General features: G+C 46.7%; 1 protein-coding gene across 1 annotated transcript; it reads right to left on the bottom strand.

Moving 5' to 3' along the window:
* Positions 1 to 4,197: 4,197 nt before the first annotated feature.
* Positions 4,198 to 20,890, bottom strand: LOC308579719 (vomeronasal type-2 receptor 26-like; the record flags this gene model as incomplete). The annotated part of the gene is made up of 6 exons (XM_081180651.1): positions 4,198 to 5,096; positions 5,274 to 5,400; positions 6,779 to 7,009; positions 15,627 to 16,403; positions 18,878 to 19,169; positions 20,682 to 20,890. The coding sequence occupies 6 exons, from the start codon at positions 20,888 to 20,890 to the stop codon at positions 4,198 to 4,200; spliced, it is 2,535 nt and encodes an 844-aa protein (XP_081036777.1).
* Positions 20,891 to 21,945: the final 1,055 nt, after the last annotated feature.

Here is a 21,945-nt window from a genome sequence, read left to right as displayed (position 1 = left end):
GGACCGACGTGGAGAAAAGAGTGATCTGGGATGCAAGTAAAGCGGTTATGAGAGGATTTTTGATTCAACAAAATTCAATAAAGAGGAAAAAACAAAATGAGAAAAAAGAGAAGATCTTGGAAATGATAAAGGAAGGAGAGAGGAAATTAAGAACAAAACCAAAGTCTCAGGACATTTTAAGAGAGATCAAGTTATATCAAACTCAATATATGGAATTGATGAACCAAGAGATTGAATGGAAGATAAAGCAAATGAAGCAAAAAACTTTTGAATCAGCAAATAAATGTGGTAAACTTTTGGCATGGCAATTGAAGAAAAGGCAGAAACTAAATACAGTTACAAGCCTAGAGGTGGATGGAAAGAACATATCTAAACCCAATGAAATTAGAAATTGCTTTTTAAGTTATTTCAAAAAACTCTACACTCAAGGCCCGCAAAATGAAGAAGATATAGACAAATTCCTTGGAAGATATGGACTACAAAACATCTCTCAGCAAAGTAAGATGGACTTGAACCAGAGAATCTCAGAACAAGAGATAGAGGCTGCCATTCAGAATATGCAACTGGGTAAATCTCCGGGACCAGATGGACTGACTTCTAGATACTACAAATCGCTGAAGGAATGGTTGATTCAACCATTAAGAGAAGTTTGTAATGAGATCCTTGAAGGAAAAAGGGCACCTGAATCGTGGAAAGAGGCATATATTTCACTCATACCAAAGTCAGAGACTGAAAAGACCCAACTCAAGAACTACCGCCCAATATCATTGCTCAATGTGGATTACAAAATTTTTGCAGACATTTTGGCAAAAAGACTCAAAAGAGTTTTGATGGAGATGATTCATAGGGACCAAGCAGGCTTTCTCCCTAAAAGACACCTGGCAGACAATGTAAGGAATGTTATAGACATTCTGGAAAAGCTAGAGGTGAATATAAACACTAAAGCAGTATTGATCTTTGTGGACGCGGAGAAAGCCTTCGACAATATTTCTTGGGGTTTTATGAAGAAGAACCTTCATAGGATGGGGGTAGGCCGGGGTTTTGAGAATGGTATGGCTGCAATATACTCTGAACAAAAAGCCAAACTGATTGTAAATAATGTTGTGACTGAGGAGCTTAAGATAGAAAAAGGAACACGACAGGGGTGCCCGATTTCCCCATTACTCTTTATTTCAGTTCTGGAGGTGTTGCTGAATATGATAAGAAATGACCAGCAGGTTAAAGGTGTGCAGGTCGGAGCTAAACATTACAAGTTAAGAGCGTTCGCAGATGACTTAGTATTGACTTTGCAAGAGCCAAACACTAGCACGAAAAAGGTATTAGAAATAATACAACAGTTTGGCCAGGTAGCTGGATTTAAGTTGAACAAGCTAAAAACCAAAGTTTTAGGGAAAAACCTAACAGATATGGAAAAGGAGAAATTTCAAGAGGAAACAGGTTTGACTGTGGTCAAGAAGGTCAAATATCTAGGGGTTTATCTAACATCCAAGAATCAGAATTTGTATAAGGACAATTATGAAAAATGTTGGTCAGAAATTAAAAAAGATTTAGAAATATGGTCAAATTTGAAACTGTCAATGCTAGGCCGAATTGCAGTAATTAAAATGAATGTATTGCCTAGAATGCTATTTTTGTTTCAGACCTTGCAGATTATTGATAAGATGGAATGTTTTAAGAGGTGGCACAAAGATATTTCGAAATTTGTCTGGCAGGGCAAAAAGCCCCGAATTAAATTTAAAATATTGACAGATGCTAAAGAAAGAGGGGGCTTTGCCCTGCCGGACCTAAAATTGTATTATGAGGCAGCAGCTTTTTGCTGGCTCAAAGAATGGATGCTCCTCGAGAATACAGACATCTTGGATCTGGAAGGTTTCAATAACGCTTTTGGTTGGCATGCATATCTTTGGTATGATAAAGTTAATAGTGTCTTCAAAAATCACATTGTCAGAAAAGCATTGTTTAATGTTTGGATAAGATATAAAGATTTATTGGAAAACAAAACCCCTAGATGGGTGTCACCAGTGGAGGCTAATGCAGTGAAAAAACTCAATATGGAGGTCGGATGGCCGAAGTATTGGGAAATTTTAGAACAGGATGGAGATAAGTTCAAATTACAAAGTCAGGAGAAATTGAAGCATAAAGTGGAAAATTGGTTCCAATATCGTCAAATAATGGAATTTTTTAAACAGGACAGGAAAGTCGGCTTCCAGGTGGAAAAATCAAAATTAGAAACCGAATTGTTAGAACCCAATACTAAGAATTTATCTAGAATGTACAACTTGTTGTTGAAATGGAACACACAGGATGAAACAGTTAAATCGGCTATGATTAAGTGGGCTCAGGATGTTGGACATAACATTATGTCAGCTGACTGGGAATGGTTATGGAACACCGGTATAAAATTTACGGCATGTAATGCCTTAAAGGAAAACATTATGAAAATGGTATACAGGTGGTACATGACCCCAGTCAAGCTGGCAAAAATCTATCATTTGCCCGATAACAAATGTTGGAAGTGTAAAGAGACTGAAGGTACTTTTTATCACCTTTGGTGGACATGCCCGAAGATTAAGGCCTTCTGGGAAATGATCTATAATGAAATGAAAAAGGTGCTTAAATGTACCTTTTCCAAAAAACCAGAGGCCTTCCTCTTGGGCATTGTCGGCCAATTGGTGACAAAGAAAGATAGAGCTTTTTTCATGTATGCCACAACAGCAGCAAGAATACTCATCGCAAAGTATTGGAAGACACAGGACCTACCCACTTTGGAAGAATGGCAGATGAAAGTGATGGACTACATGACATTGGCCGAGATGACAGGCAGAATCCGTGACCAACGAAAAGAGACGGTAGAAGAAGAATGGAGAAAATTTAAAAGCTATCTTAAGGACTACTATAAACTTAATGAATGTTAAAATGTCGTAGTTTCCAGAAACAAAGGGGTACAGGGACATAAGGTCAGAGTGCAAGAGAGGACTAAGATGATAGAGATTGGAAAGTAATAACTGGGAGTTGCTAGTTGAATTATGGACATTGGGATGCAGAGAGGGGGGGTATGGGGAAGTCCTAGAAAGGAGGTTTATGAAAATATGTTTGAAACTATACGTGTATGTTTGTCATTTTTAATGTTTGTCTGTTTCTCTCAAAAATGTTGAAAAACCAATAAAAATTTTATAAAAAAAAAAAAAGAAAGAAAACTGCAGCTTCCATTGGAAGCCCCTCCCCAGATGTAGGACATTCAGGAGGTTTAACCCTATACACTCTACAGCTGCACTGAATACCCAGGTGGACACAGCTGGCTTACACCAACTCCAGTCCGCTCATTCATCCACTCAGGTCTCTGTGCTATAGATATAATCGGCCTCCTCATCCACAATCAAACCATAAAAGCAACAACAAAAACCCACACAAATTAAAATCAGTTAATCCTTAAACAAGATCCCAATCCAAAATTCTGTTTAGCCGCCTCGGTTTTTGTAGTTGGAGTCAGTCAGGACCCCTCCCTACTCAGGTCAGGTGGGGAAAGGCCTGTAAGGCAGGGAGCAGGTCTTCTGGGACTCAAAGCTGTGAGATAGTTGAGGAAAAGAAAGGTCTGGAAAAGAAAGGGCATCATTTTTGTGACCATAAGATGTATATAATTTCTCATTTAAAAATTGAATTTATTTGTGATCCCATCAGATTTTGTTATACTCATTGGTCATTAATTGTTGGACCAAATTATCATATTGGGTTAATAAAATAAAATAAAATCTAGCTGCTAAGGCCTGTAAGGCAGGGAGCAGGTCTTCCAGGACTCAGAGCCATGAGACAGTTGAGGAATAGAAAGGGCAGAGTGACTAAAGTGAGAAGGCAGTGATGCTGAAAGGTAAAACATCGACTGAGCAAAGTGAATGAGGTGTCATACTGAGAGAAAAATGGCAGTTTTAAACAACTGAACTCATGAACTCCCTAGAGAAACACAAAAATTCAGCATCACCTGTTGAAAGTGATTAACAATGCTTTTAATTCAGACCAAAGGAAAGATGGTTGGATAGTGTTCTCAAAGCTACCTGCATGAGTCTGACCAAACTGCGGGAGGCAGTGGAAGACAGGAGTGCCTGGCGTGCTCTGGTCCATGGGATCACGAAGAGTCAGACACGACTAAATGACTAAACAACAACAAAAAGAAAAATGGATTATTTCTCTCACTCTCCCTGTTTATTTTTTTGCCATCAGGTACTCCTTCGTGTTGAGTTCGGGCTTCAGTATAATAATGTAGCACTTGGGGATGAAGATGCAGCCCAGGAGCCCAGCACTGGAGGCCAAGATGGAGAAGACCTGCACGGCGACCATGTATTTCCCCTTGGTGCTCAGGTAGGTGGGCACAAAGGACACCCAAACACTGCAGAAGACCAGCATGCTGAAGGTGATCAGCTTGGCTTCATTGAAGGCCCCAGGCAGCTTCCTGGCCAGGAAAGCCACCATGAGGCAGATGGCAGCCAGGAAGCCCATGTAGCCAAGGGCACCATAGAACATGGCCACAGACCCTTCGGTGCATTGCAAGATGATCTCGCCAGGTTGGGAGCTCATGTCCGAGTCTGGGAACGGGGGAGAGATCCCCAGCCAGGTGATGCAGATGACAAGTTGGACAGTGGAACAGGAAATGACAATGGAGTTGGCCAGACTCTTCCCCAGCCATTTCCTCAGCCTGTTCCCTGGCTTGGTGGCCAAGAAGGCCAACACCACAGTGATGGTTTTTGCCAACACAGAAGAGACGGCAGATGAGAAGATGATGCTGAAGACCATTTGTCGGAGAAGACAGGTGACTTTCCTTGGCCGGCTGATGAAGAGGAAAGAGGACAAAAAGCAGAACAGGAGGGAGAAGAGGAGGATGTAGGAGAGGTCTCTGTTGTTGGCTTTGACTAGGGGAGTTTCATTGTATTTCATGAATAGTCCCAAAACAAAGCCTGTGGATGAAGATAAGAGTAGGGCAACGGAAGCCAGGAGGATCCCCAGATATTCTTCATAGGACAAGAAGTTGATTGCTTTGGGAACACATTGATCGTGGTCCTTGTTTGGATGCTTATCTTCTGGACATCTGATGCATTCATTGGCATCTGCACAGAGTAAAAGAGACTTCAGTATGCTAACATAAGTCATACACCTACAGCAGTCTGGATGCTCTTACAATTGTGCAAAATTGTTGGCATATGGGAGAGAACAAGAAAGAACGTTGTGTTCACAGGTAGAGAAGTTTCAACCCATGGCTTCTTTCCACTGGTGTCATGTCCTACCTTCCTGAGTGGAGATTGTCCCTTCTAAGCAGGGAGCACAGTCATAGCAGCATGGAGGCTTCCCTTCCTGAATCTTTTTGGCATATCCAGGGCAACAGCTCTTTGTGCATCTTGAATGAGGCGTGGTCTGGAAATAAATAGAAGGAACAGCATCGAGGCTTTAGGAAATGGAATGTTGAGTTTTGGGGAGATTATCATTGTTGTTGTTGTTGTTGTTTATACCCCACCCATCTAGCTGGGTTACCCCAGTCACTCTGGGCAGCTTCCCGCACAGATATATAATAAAGATATATAATAATAAATTATAAATTATATAATAAAATATAATAAAGCGTGAAACATTAAAAGCATCTTTACTTCCAATGGCCCAAAGTGAGCTCAGGCCAAATTAGGAGTGATCTCTCTTTTGCCATACTGTAGAGCAGCATGGCTGTGAAATCTCTTTAGTTTTTCTGCTTCTTCCCTTTAACACTTTTCTGTACATACATACAATCCAGGCAGCATGAAATATATGAGGAACAAGAGCTTAACGGCAATGCTAGGATCAAAATAAGAAAAAACATGAGAATTGAACCAGCCATCATAAAAAACTCCTACAAAATGGAGCACTAAAACAACTTCTGATACAGTTCCCATCACATCTGCTATGTGTTTGTACAGTTGTGAAATAAGGCTGGACTGACTGACTTCTGCTTTGATTCAAAGGCTAAATGGTGTTGTTGTGGTTGGCATGAAGGCTGCAGAACTTGACACCTAGTTTGCTCGTGAGGCATATCTGCACTTCCCATTTTCATTTTAGGAAGCTTTCCCAGCTGGATGAATAAATATTTATTACAGCTGTTCATTTTGTAATTCATTTTGTAAGCCTCATTCATTGTCAGACTTTATACATGCTTATTCAACAGTGAGATCCATTAAGCTCATTGCTATTTATCTCCAAGGAAGTTTCCATGACTGCAATAAAAGCCTCATACGTAATGTTCAACAAGCTGTTAGAATGTAGAATATACCATAGATATTAAAGAGGCATGTAACATTTCTCCTACTTTCTTACACAATGTGGGCCATACAGTACTATTGATTCTGGGTTAATGGTGAACTTTCTACTACAGTATCCTTTTTTATAGCACCAGTCTTAAAGGAAACTATATAAAATTGCTATAAGGTAAAAAAAGAAAAAGTTAAAGAAAAGAACCCCTGGATGGTTAAGTCCAGTCAAATTCAACTTTGGGGTGTGGTGCTCATCTCTGCTTTCAGGCCGAGGGAGCCGATGTTTGTCCGCAGACAACTTTCCAAGTCATATGGCCAGCATGTCTAAACGACGTCTAGTGCAGGGAGGACTGTGACAAGATCCAGAATGCACAGAAACATGGTTTACCTTCCCGCCACAGTGATACTTATTTATCTACTGGCACTGGGAAGCTTTCAAACTGCTAATGTTCAACAAGCTGTTAGAGTATAGCAGGAATCAGAGATATTAAAAAGGCACATAACATTTATCCTACCTTCTTACTCAGTGTGGGCCATACTATTGCCTCTGGATTAATGGTGAACTTTAGATTTGAGGACTTCTGTCTCTCTATGCTCCCAATTTTCACACTAGAATGAGAATTATTAGGAAACAGCACCCAATTCACAATATCAAAGTCAATGGCCAGTGCCCCATTCTCATCCAAGTACTGTGCATCAGCTGAAGTATTAGAAGACAGATGGACTTCTTTCAAGAATGAATGAAGCTAGAATAACAGAGAAAACCACGTTGGATAGCATATATTAGTAAAGAATTATTAATTGGTAATGTATGTAAAGAATGGTCATAATGGATTTAGTAAAGGTGGAACACAAAAGTCTAAGAAGGGTGGAGTCATCTTTCTACTACAGGATCCTGTTTTCTATAGCATCAGTCTTAAAGGAAAGTATATAAAGAATGATATAAGGTTTTTTAAAAAGGTAAAAGACCCCTGGAAGGTTAATTCCAATCAAATTTGACTTTGGGGTGTGGCGCTCATCTCCACTTTCAGGCCAAGGGAGCTGACATTGTCCGCAGAGAGCAAGATGGCTATACAATGGCATCAGGACCTGGAAGTCACAGATTATAAAGACATTTGGAGGAGGAAATCATTGGTTGGATATTCCTTCACTGTCATATGGGGACATGGCTGCTGTGCACACATGAGAAGAAAATGGGATGTCCCAGTTTTTCCAAAACACCTGTAGAGTATGTTCCTGTTATGATTATTCCAGAGTTGGAAAATAAATCACAATCTTCAAAAGTGAGAGGCCATTTCTGTAATCTATCCCCCATATCTAATTCTACCCTTCCTTCCCCACCCATCACACTTTATGTTAGCACAACTTAATAGGTTTGATAGACAATACAAGGTGAGAGACACAGGTCAACCCAGATGGGTTGGCATGGAATCATCCTCTAAAGTAGATAAGCAAGATGGCTAGCTTAAAAGCAATTACATTAAATGTGAGGGGGTTGGGAAACCCTATTGTCAGAGCTGCTTCAAGATCCTAGCTCACAGAGGATCACGCTAGCCAGCGGTCATTAAGTAAAAGTCTTTATTGAGTTACAGTTTCCATTCCCAAGCTGCTGCGTGCAACTCTACGTCTAATGGCTAGATCGGCGAAGCTCCGTCTGAGTCTCCGCCCCTTGTGCACCAACTTAATATCCTAGCCCTGCTCCACCTTTTCCGCCTGACTGCTCTCCTCTGGGTCCCTCTGCCCCCCGGGGTCTCTTCCTTCCGGGATTCTTCTGACGCCGACCCCCCGGAACTCCCTGTCTCCTTGCGCCGGGCTTTAGGACCTGGCTCCCTTTCCTGGCTGCCTACTGCGTCACTTTCCTGTGCATTTGAACTTGGCGCGCGCGCCCAACCTTCCACTTTCCGTCTGACCGTTTCTTCGCTCCCCGATGGAGGTGTGGCCACTCCTGACTCGTGCCCTCCCCCTGTTGCGAGCTGCCAGCGCTTGATCTCTGGCGCTCCTCCTCTTCCCTGCTCTCTGGCTGTGACGCTGGTCCCGATTTCCAACTGCTCTCCTCTGAGTCCCCTCTGGCTCTATCTTCCTGGGGTGTCCCCCTAAGCTCCCCCCTTGCCCTGACCACTGGTGCTCCTTTCTGTGAATCTTCTGATTCACTGGAAAGACTCGGAGATCTCGGGTCGTCGTCATCACTCATCTTTTCTTCTGCCTCCTCCCCCTCGCTCTCTGTTTCCTCCCTTGCCCTTGCCTCTGCTCCTGAACCCCTGACATCCATCCCCCCCCTCGAAGCCCCCCGTTCCCCCCTCCCCTCCTTCCGGTGCAGGAACTGGGTGCTGCTGTGTCAGAGGGACGAACGTCGGATACAGTTCGCTTCCCGTGGCGGGCCTCCATCTGAAGTCTCCCGGTTCTGCCTCCCTGCTCTCGTCGACGACGGTCACCTCCGCTTCCATCTCTGTGCCACCGTGCTCGAAACCAGGGTCGTCCCCGAAAACGTCCATGTCCGTCTCTCCCTCACTTCCTCCTGGCGGCGTTGCTCGTCCTGGACCTTCCTGCCACTTCCTGCGCCACTGCTCCTCTGGTCTATCGTCCCACCAATACGAGGGTTCTGAGGCAGATCCCGAGGGTGACCCCTCCGGGGAACGGGCGTCTCGTATCGGGTCCTCGTCCGAGTCGAACCCCCGGAACGTGCTGGCAGAAAGCGTTGGCGTGAAAAGCCAGTCGTCGAAAAATTCTGCTGGCATTGGTCTATGTGGGAAGAGGGCATGAAACTCGTCTTTGAGCAGAGGTTCGTCCAAGGCGTAGCCCGGCACCCAGCTGTTCGCACTGGCCGGGGTGCCCTCCTTGGTGAGAAGGTATTCTACCCCTTCTTCCCCCCATCTGGAGTCCAAAATCTCCGTGACTTCGTTGATGCGTTCCTTCTGTGCCACTCCCGCGTGCCCGGTTCCTTCTCTGAGCGGACTCGGTGCCGTTCCGGGTTCCTGAAACCTGTGCGGTGCCTTGTAGGGAGTGAGCACCGATCTGTGGAACACCGGATGCATTCTGGAACCCTCCGGAAGCGCCAGCCTGAAAGCCACCGGGTTGACCTGCTCTTCGACTTGGTAGGGCCCCAGTTGCTTATGCCCCAGCTTCTTCTTGGCCAACGACCTGGCCGGCACTGCGTGGGCTGCTAACCAGACCCAGTCTCCCACATGGATCTCTTCGCCAACCCTTCTGTGTTTGTCCGCTTGCACCTTGTATGCATGTTTGGCCAGCTCCAGGTGTCGCCGCAGCTGATCGTGGACCTCCTGCAACTCCGACGCGAACGCATCTGCTGTCTGCGGCTCCCCCTCCCCCATCCTTTCCAGTCCCGGGAAGGTTCTGGGGTGCCTCCCGTTGTTAGCGAAGAACGGCGTGACCCCCGTGGACACGTGCTTCGTGTTGTTGTAGGCAAACTCGGCGAGCGGCAGGTAATCCACCCACGTCGCAGGCTGTTGATTCGCATAACATCTCAGGTACTGCTGCATGATGGCATTGACCCGCCCGTTGGTCTGCGGGTGTCTCGCCGACGCCAGGTTGATCTTGACGTTCAGGAAGCCCATCAGCTTCTGCCAGAAATTCGAGATGAACTGTCGCCCCCGGTCGGACAGAATAGACCGTGGCAGACCGTGAACCTTGAACACGTGGTCTATGAACAGTTTGGCGGTTTGCTCCGCCGTGGCCACCTTGGCACACGGAATGAAATGTGCCATCTTGGAGAACAAGTCCACCACCACCAGCACGGCCGTCTTGCCCCTCGAGCTGGGCAGATCCGTGACAAAGTCCAGGGCCACTCTCTCCCATGGTTCGACCGGAGTTTGCAGCGGTTCCAACAGTCCGGCCGGTGGTTTGTGCACTGGTTTGGCCCTCTGGCAGGTGTCACACCTCGCCACGTAGTCCGCGACCTCCCCTCTCATTCCGGGCCACCAGAAGTCCCTGGCGACTAATTCCACCGTCTTCTCCTTGCCAAAGTGCCCGGCAGTGGGCGCGTCGTGCAGCTGCTGCAGTACCTTGGCGCGAAGTTCGTCTCCCGGCACGTAGATGGCCCCTTTACGGATGAGCAATCCATCTCTCAGCTGGAACTCGTCGGTCGCTGCCGTGCCCCTGTGCACCTCTGCCATCTTCGCTTGCGCGAAGGAGTCATCCTGCAACGCTCGCCGCACCGCCTCCAGGTCCACTGTTGCCGCAGCGCACGCCCACACTGTTGGTGCGAAGATGTGCATGGCGGCCGCTGGCTTGGCGTCCTCCAGATATTGTGGCTTACGAGAGAGAGCGTCCGCCATGATGTTGATGTCCCCCGGGACATACTCTATTCGGAAGTTAAAGTTCGCAAAGAACTCAGCCCAACGTATCTGCCTCTGGTTCAGGAACTGTGCCGTGCGCCAGTGCTCCAGATTCTTGTGGTCCGTGCAGACCTGCACCGTGTGCTTGGCGCCGATCAGGAAGTGCCTCCATGCTTTGAACGCTGCATGAATGGCCAGCAACTCCCTGTCCCAGATGGTGTAGTTCTGTTCGGACTTGCCGAGCTTCCTGGAGTAAAACGCTCCCGGCCGCCAAACCCCCTGCGGGTCTTTCTGCAGCAGGACTGCTCCCACGGCTCTGTCCGAGGCGTCTGTCTCCACCCTCATCGGCCTGCTGGGGTCGACATGCAGCAGCTGCTCTTCCGACGCGAAGAGACGCTTGAGTGCCTGAAAGGACTGCTCCGCCTGCTCTGTCCAGATGAACTTCTTCTTCTTGGAGCTAAGCGTGTCCGTGATGGCCGCTGTCTGCATAGCGAAGCCTTTGATAAACTTGCGATAGAAGTTCGCGAAGCCGACAAACCGTTGGACCTCCTTCCGGTTGCGTGGGCTCTTCCAGTCCAACACCGCTCGAACCTTGGCGCTGTCCATGGCGAGCCCCTTGTCAGACAACTTGTAGCCCAGAAAATCCACCTCCGTCACGTCGAATTGGCACTTCTCCAGCTTGGCGTAGAGCCTATGCTGCTGTAGCCTGCTTAGCACTTCTTTGACGTGTCTGTCATGCTCCTGCTGCGATTCCGAAAAGATCAGGATGTCATCTAAGAAACAGACGCACGTCTTGTAGAGGAGCCCCGCCAACACGTGATGCATGAACGCTTGAAAAACGTGGGAGCCATTTTGCAATCCAAAAGGCATAACTCTATATTCGTAGGTGCCCAGCGGCGTGAACATGGCTGTCTTCCACTCATCCCCTTCCCGCATGCGAATGAGGTTGTACGCCCCTCGCAGGTCTAACTTGGTGAACACGCTGCCCTTCCGTACCTTTGCGAGGAGGTCGTCGATTCGGGGCATGGGGAAGTCCGATGGCTTGGTCACACTGTTTAAGATGCGATAGTCCACCACAAGTCTTTTTTGGGGCGTGTCCCGCTTCTTAACAAAGAATACAGGACTGCCCCCCGCTGCCTTGGACTCCCGGATGAAACCGCGCTCCAAATTATGATCTATGAACTCTTTGAGTTCCTGCAGTTCGTCCTCAGACATGGAATACAGCTTCCCTTTGGGCAGCGCCGCCCCCGGCAGCAGGTCAATTTTGCAGTCATATGGTCTGTGGGGGGGGGGTAGCCTGTCTGCCTCCTTCTCGCAGAAAACCTCCAAAAATTCTGCGTAGTTGTGGGGAATCGCTTGCAGCGTGCCTAGCAGCAGCTGTGTCTCCTCTTCCTCTCCTTCCTGCCGGGGGACGATGCAGTGTTCAGCACAAAAGGAAGAGCCGAAGGTCAGCTGCCTCTGGTACCAAGCCAGCGTTGGGCTGTGCTTGTCCAGCCAACTCATGCCCAATACAATGGGCGTGTCCGATAGTTGAGTGACGTTGAAGCTGATGATTTCCCTGTGATTCCCAAGTCGCATCACCATTGGTGGCGTCTGCTTCACCACTTGCCCCCCTAGCAGCTCCCTGCCATCCACCGTGACCACCTGCAGGGGCAGCGTGGCAGGCAGCAACTGTACAGCGTGCCGGTCGACAAAGTCCTGCCCTATAAAGTCCGCATTGCTTCCCGAGTCAATGGTGAGCGGCACGTCCATGGTGATTCCATTGGGCAGCTGGAGCGATGCGGTGAGCCTCACTACTGGTTTGGGTGGGAGGGGGTCCATGGGCTGTGAAATCTCCGGGGACTTCTTCACTGACACGTCTGGCTGGGCCCCATTGCCTCTTCCTCCAGCCAGACATCGTCGTTTCCCTGCTGTGGTCCTCCTTGTTGCGTTGCTGCAGTTACCATTGCTGAGGCTGCAGTGTGCTTGTGGAGCCTCCGGGGACACTCTTTCGCCATATGCCCTGGATCCTCGCAGATGTAACACTTCCTGTTCCCTCTAGGAGGCTTCGCTTTCACTGTTGTCGGTGCTAGGGCTCTGGCTGCTGATTGAGCCCTTGCACTTCCAACCTCCATAGGTTCCACTCCTCCTCCTGGCGGAGGCGTGGATTGCGCACGCGCTGCTTCTCTGGGAAGGAAGGAGGAGCCCCTGGCTGGTTCGCGCCCTCCACGCCCCTCGTCCCTGCTCCACGGACGTTCTTCCAGCCGCACCCCCACGGCTAGCGCCCTCTGAACGATCTCCTGCGTGGTCCGGGGTCTCTCCCCCCTCGCAATTTCATCTTTAACAGAGCCGTGCAATCCCTCCCAAAACAGGTCTCTTACAGGAGCCGAATCCCTGTCCCATTCCAGAGCACTGACCAACGCGAAAAAGCGGGCATGATACTGCCTTACGCTGGCCCTCCCTTGTTTCAGTCCATGTATCTGCTGCCGAGCAAGATCCACGTCAATGCTTGATAAGAAACACCCATCCATCGCTTTAATAAAGGCATCCGCATTTTGGAGCGCCGGATCCTTATCCCTCCACAAATTGCGCAGCCATGCTTTAGCTTCCCCATGCAAATGGGACATGATGAACCCCACTTTCTCTTGCTCATCTCTAAAGTCTTTTTTCAGCAGTTCCAGTGCGCACATTACATCTGCTCTAAAGTTGGGGTACTGCTGCAGGTTCCCATCGAAGTGAGAGACCAGACCGCCTGTTCGTCTCGCCAACCCAATTCCCTCCTGTCTGGGTGTCAGTTGCCCGTGCTTCGTAAGCATGTCCAACCTGACCTGGAGATCCCTGCAGGCGGCAGCTGCCTCCTCCTCTCTCTTCCTGGATGCGAGAGCCTCGGCATTCAGTTGTGACACTGCTTTTCTGAGTTCCTCTATCTGCTGCTCAGCCGTCATGTTGTCTGCCGTTCGTGAGCTAGCTAGTAGGCACCTGCTTCTCTCCTCTCCTCGAGGCTGTAGATGCCCACAATTTTAGGAGACGGAGCTTACTGTCAGAGCTGCTTCAAGATCCTAGCTCACAGAGGATCACGCTAGCCAGCGGTCATTAAGTAAAAGTCTTTATTGAGTTACAGTTTCCATTCCCAAGCTGCTGCGTGCAACTCTACGTCTAATGGCTAGATCGGCGAAGCTCCGTCTGAGTCTCCGCCCCTTGTGCACCAACTTAATATCCTAGCCCTGCTCCACCTTTTCCGCCTGACTGCTCTCCTCTGGGTCCCTCTGCCCCCCGGGGTCTCTTCCTTCCGGGATTCTTCTGACGCCGACCCCCCGGAACTCCCTGTCTCCTTGCGCCGGGCTTTAGGACCTGGCTCCCTTTCCTGGCTGCCTACTGCGTCACTTTCCTGTGCATTTGAACTTGGCGCGCGCGCCCAACCTTCCACTTTCCGTCTGACCGTTTCTTCGCTCCCCGATGGAGGTGTGGCCACTCCTGACTCGTGCCCTCCCCCCTGTTGCGAGCTGCCAGCGCTTGATCTCTGGCGCTCCTCCTCTTCCCTGCTCTCTGGCTGTGACGCTGGTCCCGATTTCCAACTGCTCTCCTCTGAGTCCCCTCTGGCTCTATCTTCCTGGGGTGTCCCCCTAAGCTCCCCCCTTGCCCTGACCACTGGTGCTCCTTTCTGTGAATCTTCTGATTCACTGGAAAGACTCGGAGATCTCGGGTCGTCGTCATCACTCATCTTTTCTTCTGCCTCCTCCCCCTCGCTCTCTGTTTCCTCCCTTGCCCTTGCCTCTGCTCCTGAACCCCTGACACCTATGAAAAGAAAACGCATCACCTCGTATGTGAACACCATGAAACCACACATTCCTTTCCTACAGGAAATACACAATCCACCGAAAGGAAGCAAACTCCTGGGTGATCCCTGCTTCAGTCAACAATGGATTGCACCTGGTTCAGGAAAGGCCCTCAGAGTAGCCATAATACTCAGTAGAGACCTGAACGTCAAAGCCATGACAGTGCTAAAAAACAAAAGAGGCAGATTCATTTTTGCTAAAGGGACACTAGATAGCAAAACTAAACTGACAATTGGCTCCATATATGCCCCAAACACAAAACAACTAGAGTTTATCCAAAAAACCTGAACAAATTCCTTTCCTTCTCCAAAGGGGAAGCAATCCTGGGAGGTGACCTCAACCTAAATATGAGAGGCATCTTTCTGAAAAACACCCACCCTACATCCCCATGGGCAACCTTCCTCTGAAGGCAACCCCAAACATTTAGGGACTCTTGCAAATTGCTACAGATTCCATTCTGGGTGCCACGGCACAGTGTGCAGACTAGATAGCATTCTGCTCACACTAGGTCTGATCCCCTTAGTTGGATCAGTGAACAAAGGCAGCATTAAAATCACAGATCCTGCCCCAGTAGAATTTGCCCTTAATATATGAGAAGAAACACAACCCCCCCCATCATGGCCCTTCAGTCCCATCCTAACCACAAATGAGCTAATTAGAGGGAGTCTCACAAAAACACTCCAAAACTACTTCAAAGAAAATGATGTAGACAATATAACCTTCGGGATGCAATAAAAGCGGTCACAAGAGGAGCCTGCATAAAAGAGAAAGCATCCCTTAAAAAAACAAACCTCTTCAAATATTAGCAAAAGAGAACAAGATATAATGGCCCTCTCATCACGCTACAAACAAACTGGAGCTAAAACCCCGCCCCGTTCCTTAAACATATACCCCAAACATACACAAAGTAGAAGAATAGAAACATAACCACCCCACCCTACTCACCACTCCCCCTCCCCCTCTTCTCCCCCTTATTTCTTCCTAATCTAACTTATATGCTACACTAATGTCTCACAACAAATGAAACTGATCTGTAGAAAACACAACTTGAGAAAAGGAAAATGCACTTATTTTGTAAACTAAGAAATCTTATACAGTGTGCATATATGAGTGTGTGTGTGTGTGTGTGTGTGTGTGTGTGTGTGTCTATTATATCTACATCATCTACATCTACATCTACATCTACATCTATATCTATATCATCTATATCTATATCTATATCTATATCTATATCTATATCGCGCTAGAGGCCATACCTGCCATGGCTGTAGACTTTGAAGCTCCATCTTGTCTCCTCCACCCACAATCAACCTCTGCTTTGATCTGGATGAATAGGCTGCATTCAAGGCTTGAGCCACAACTTGGACACTGTAGTAAGTGATATAACTGTCTTGGGAGTAGATTCCTTCAATCTCCTCCTGGGGAAGCAATGTCTCCCTCTCCCTGCATCTTTCCCAACTCCTCACGGATAAAGCATGCTCTGAATATGAACATTCATATGCGTTCCACCAAGAAGCAGAAGCTATTGGCTCATAGTAGTCCTTTTTTGCCCCTTGTTTGGTCTTTATTACAAAAGACAAAGAACCATGGGCATATCGGAAGGCCTCCATCTCATAAAACAAGATGGTGTCCTGAAGGCCTGTGGTGATCCAGACTTTCCCCCCAGTTTGTGTCCTTTCAAAGAAAGACTGTACCTCTATGATGACAAAAAATCCATACTGAGTATCAGTGTAGTAAACAAATACATTAACTTGTCTCCACAAGGGAGATGGCTCATGAGAGAACCACAGGGAGGTTTTCCGTTGTACTCTTTCGGTGAAGGCAACACAAATTTCGCTTTTGCTCATCAGAGGTGTCAAAGTGCTCAAGAACTTTTCTCCATTGCCATTGTCTGAAGCAAAGAGGCCGACCCATGTCCATCTGAAGTGCAGGAGGAGTTGGACCACCCCCTGGTACTGAGCGTCTTCATTTGGGGCCATTGAGTTGACAAAAGGGGACTGTTTTTTATCATGAAGAACAAAGCCAGAACTGAGCTGGTGAGAGAAGGGAAAGAGACCGGTGCTTTGCTTTTCAGGACAAATTTAATTATCAACCTCAACCTTATTTGAAATATAGTATTTTAATTTTATTTTAGCAATGTATAAACCACTTAAAAGCTTTGCGATTACAGAGGACCATACCTCAGCACCTTCGTTTAGCAAAGGAAGTGTTTTATATGATTCAGCTGGTTTAGATCCATTTGCTAGGAATAGGTACATTTATAGCTTCTAAACTCTAGGAGGTTTTTGGGGGTGGAAGATTTGTAGATAATTGTTGTATTTTGTTATTTTATTAGTGGAAAGTTTATATAGGTTGCTTTCATTTATCAATGAATAAATTATGCTTTGTACCTGTTCCTCGGTGACTTATTACTCTAAGAGTAAGACTTTGACACAGGTGGCGCTGTGGGTTAAACCACAGAGCCTAGGACTTGCTGATCAGAAGGTCGGCGGTTCGAATCCCTGTGACGGGGTGAGCTCCCGTTGCTCAGTCCCAGCTACTGCCAACCTAGCAGTTTGAAAGCACGTCAAAGTGCAAGTAGATAAATAGGAACCGCTCCGGCGGGAAGGTAAACGGCGTTTCCGTGCACTGCTCTGGTTTGCCAGAAGCGTCTTAGTCATGCTGGCCACATGACCCGGAAGCTGTATGCCGGCTCCCTTGGCCAATAAAGCAAGATGAGCGCCGCAACCCCAGAATCTGTTAGGTATTCAAGGAAGATAGAGTCCTTTTGATGTTGCCCAGCCTGGCTGCCACTGCTATAACAGACTCAGCTTACCGGCTGTCCACCATTTCAGTTCTCACCAGCTGCCAAGCTGCCAGGAAACAGCAAGAGCTGTTTACATCAGATGTCTCACAGCGTGAGAAAGGAAGTGTGAGTCACTTCTCAGACTGTCTTCAGCGTAACCGGGGTGGAGTTACGTTCGTCCCTTCCGCTTCTGGACTGAAGCAGTGTTGAGACGTAGTACTCACAGGCTGGGCTGTTTGAGACAGCCAGCCATGTGTGTTGTTTTGCATGCAGTTTAATAAAGTAGATGAAATCTACGAACTGCCTTTTCCTTCTGATGTTTTGTGCAGAAGGGAATTGGTGTGCTTTTCTCATAAGAGCGAAGTTGCTTAATTATCGGTCTCTCTGGACTGAAGGAGGATTCCTGAACGGCAGCCAGAGGATGACCACCGGAGTAATCGCCCTGGAGTGCTTCAGGATGCTGGCAGTGGTCCCGGGCGGGTGATAATCCAACAGCAACTTCCACCGGCCGCAGAGCTGCCTGAATGGTGGTGACTGGTGCAGCAGCAGCCTGGCACCTTCCTGCAGCTGTGCTGCCACAGAATGAGGAGGAAGTGCTTCCACCAGGGCTGGTAGTAGGATGGGCCCACAGCCATGGGGGCAGGAGAAAAGGTGTGCCCTCCTCACACACTTGCTATAGAAGCCAAGACTGGGGGCAGGGCTGTAGTGCAAGTACTGTGTACCAGTGAGTACCACTAGAAAAAAGTTTGCTATTTCTAAGGAAGTAGTTGATTTTTGTGTCTTATACATACAATTAAGATTCTTGCTTGCCTATATTATAGTTGATATGAAAGTAATTTAGATGGCTATTTTCAAGCCACCATTGTGGTATGCCTGAGTCAATGCATTGTCTTCCATTTTTCAGTTTGAAGTTTTTGGTATACCAATCTTATTTCATTTCTCCATTGACCCCGAATCTGGTCTTTGCTTATTAACTTTTTTAAAAAATGATTTTTTCTGAATTAAATATTTCTCTTTTGGGGTAAACATTTTCCATTTTTCAGATATTTTTTTGTATCAATATTGCACAACAATAGGTTTCTGCTGCATCCCAGCTTACTGGCCAGGTTACCTCTAGAGTAATATTTTGGCTCATTTCTAACTCTTTCAATTGGCAAGACGTAGTTGTCCAAACATAATAATTTGTCATATCGATTTTCTGCAAGTTGTATCTTTAGCAATATTGGGGCATAATCAGCATAAGTCATTGGGTGGATTTCAGTTTTAGTCATCTTTGCTACTGGGCATGAAGCAATGAGAGAAAATCTCTATGGAAATATGAATTGTAGACATGAGAATAGAAAGTGAGATCTTTATCATTAGGACAGTAGATTCTCCAAATATCTATCAAGCTATTTTCTTCCATTATTCTAGTAAAGGTATTGGCTAGATTGCCTTGCTTGAGATCTGTCAACCATAGATGAAATCATACCATTGAAGTCACCTCCAAGTATTATTCCACCTTTAGCATGGCTTTTTATTACATTATTTGTAGATGGGGGGGGGGAGAGATCGGTTATTTATTGATGTGTTAATGCACATTGAAGAATATCTATATTGAAGCAGTTGTACATTTAGCATTACATTCCTTTCTTACTATCATTTTGCTCAATTTGCTCAAAGTATCCTCAGCATAATTTGTTGTTTTGTGAGATGACAAATGTCAGGTGTGCCCATTCTTACTTGTGGGATTTTGTAGATGCCCAACATGCCTGCAATGTGCATGGAGATGTCGGATTCACCCCGTTCAAGAACAGCCAGTAACGTTTTCTGCCTTCCACAGGTGTAGTTTGGGATATTGATTTTCCCACCAGCAAGCAGATCTGTCAGGGCATCAGAAGTGGTTCTTCCATCAAAATGGGTCTCATAGATGCTGTAGCCCAGGGTGATGTTGGGTAGGAGCCTGGGGTTATGATTGACATCCTGAACGGCCAGCAAGAAGCTAAGAATTTGCCATGCCCTCTTATTCACAGAGCTGCAAAAAGAATTATGCCACATAGTCGTGTTCGATTCAGTGAAATTGAAAGTCACATTCTTTTTTTTTTTTTTTTGTAAATCAAACCCAATGGTAAAGGAACCCAGTAAGCAGAGAACAGTGGGGCAATGCCCATGGTATCTTTGCAGGAGAGGAGAATGGAGAAAAAACCAGGACGCAAACCAGCCCCCTGAACCCACCACCAGCTCCAGTGGCAGAGGCTCCAACTGTATTTTATTCTCTGAACTGCCCTCAGATTTTAGGATGAATGGCAGCATATAAGTTTAATAAATAAATACAGAAAAACTTACGCCTAAGATTGAGGAGGACGGTTTCACATATGACATCACACGCATGACATCACATGACATCGCATGACGTTTTGGGAGGAGCCAGGGAATGGAGCCAAACACAGTTTCTGATGGCTTCTCATTTCTGAGACTCGACACTTCCGGTCTTAGATGGCTCCATGAGAAACACAAGGGCAGCTTTAATCCCTGCTAAATATCTTAAGGATTTCTAAAATACTTCTAGTATACCAAACTCTTAAAAATACATCTCTATGAAGCTGCTGGGAGAAACCATCGGGGGTTTGGGCTGGGTGTTCATCAGTATGCAAATTATACTCAGCTCTACCTCTCATTTAAATCGGAACCAATGAAAGCAGTGAATGTCCTGTGTGAGTGTCTGGTGGTGGTTGGAGGATGGATGACGGCTAACAGATTGAGGTTGAATCCTGACAAGGCAGAAGAACTGTTTTGGGGGGACAGGGGCTGGGCAGGTGTGGGTCTTGGTCCTGAATGGGGTAACTGTGTCCCTGAAGGACCAGGTGTGCAGCCTGGGAGACTCAACAGCCTTCAAGGGCTTAGAATCCTCCACTCGACGGGCTCAGGGAGATTTGGGAAGCCTGGCTCAACTTTGTCCAGTGGTTAGTAGCTACCACTGTATCTAAGGTCTTCTCCAGGCATTATATATCTCACAAACATTGCTTCCCATTAAATGGTTGGCATGTTTGGAATCAAAGCATGAGAAGAGCACCTGCCTAAGCATAGTAGAGAGTTACAGTTTTCAGTTGCATAGATTGCTTTGTGCCTGGGGAAAATAATTGTGCATTGAACATTGTGCTCCCCATCTATCATTGCACCCAGCTATAAAGGACAAGCCTGCCTTTCAACATTCACTTTTCAAGTGAGAGAAGCAATCTCCCGTTCATCTCCAGGTGAGGGTAGTGGCTCAGTCCTGGGGCCAGAAGATTTTATTGGGTTGAGAGTGGGAGAACTCCACAGTTTTCATGCCAAGAAATACTCCAAGGTTCCATGAGACACAATGAAAGAATGAGTGTCATTTGCTAAGTACAAAAAACCTGAAACAGGCATACCCTATAGATCTCCAGGGCCCCAAAGATCCCCAAGAGAGACCCACCCTAACTTCAGTCATTTTCATCTCAGAGGGGCTGACCGACGTGCATCAAGTGCATTGAGTGTAGAAGAAACGCATCAATATATTACTCACGCATCAACAAAGTTAAAAGGGGTTTTGGAGAAGGTGAAGGGCAAACGATTTCCAATGAATTTTGAAGATACGATTCCACTAATGAGATGGTCTCCTGGCCTGTAATAATTCACAGCACAATTGATATCCCTGATCAGATTCAGTGAGCATTTTGCCTTCTGCTGCATCCCGTAGGTCACAAGAGGGAGCAACAAGAGCAGTGTTACCATTCTGAATCCACCAGCTACACTTCCTTACTGATTGTTCCTCTCAACTCCACAGCCAGCTAATCAGAAGAAGCCTAAACTCTTGAAAAGACGTGTCCAGCTCTAGCTTCAGAGACAAAGAGGACGTGATATAGTGGAGTGGTAGAGCACTGGTTTGCACCCAAAAGTGCCAGGTTCAACCTCAGCCAACTGTTCCAGGTAGGGCTAAGGATGTCCTCTACCTGGAGAGCTGCCACCAGTCAGTAGATAGTACTAAGCTAGAAGGCGGCTTCCTATGTTCTGATTAAGCTACACAAGGACTTATCCCCTACACCCTTTCACCTGACGTATATCTTGACTGCAAGGACTCTGTGGCACACAAGATATTTTATATATCTAACTTCTCAGGCACAGTGGAGTAAATAACCTCCTACTGCTTTTGATTTTGATGTTTGGGTTATTGTTCCCAAAGGCAGCATTCGATGGGTGTTCATGGGGGATAAGAAGAGATCACTGTGGTTCTGATAATTGTAAGGGGAAGAAAGGTCTCCTCTGGGAGCAGGTGCAGAGCAGGAGAAAAACATGTTGACTCAAGAGACTGACAAGGTTCAAGGAGGGAGAAAGTTGAGTTTGGCTGAAGATGATTGACATCAGAAGAGCCCTGAAACTGGATCAGGCGAAGGGCCCATAAAGTCCAGCATCTTCTTCTCAAAATGGACAACCAGTTGCCCCAATGGGAAGGCCACAAGGAAGGGGTCAGAGCAGCAGCCCTTTCCCTACATGGGATTCCCAACAACTGCGTCTTCCTGCCTCAAACAGTGGAGGGAGGCCATATTCATAAGGGCTAGTAGCTGTTTATAGCCTTATCCACCTCCATGATGTGGCCTAAATCTCTATTTTTATTTTATACAAATTTCACATACCACTTTCTTGTACAACCCCCCCCCCCCACAAGAATAATAATAAATTTATTGGGAAAAGACAAGAAAAAGAAGATCTATTTGGAAATCCAAAATATTATTAAGTAAAAGGTTAAGCCAAAGATAGATTAAAGAACATGTCAACTTCTACACATCTAA

Source organism: Podarcis bocagei (genome assembly GCF_964188305.1).
Source record: "Podarcis bocagei genome assembly, chromosome: 2".
Taxonomy (NCBI): domain Eukaryota; kingdom Metazoa; phylum Chordata; class Lepidosauria; order Squamata; family Lacertidae; genus Podarcis; species Podarcis bocagei.
The sequence above is the reverse complement of the archived record's forward strand: the minus strand, read 5'-3'. Positions and strand labels throughout refer to the sequence as shown.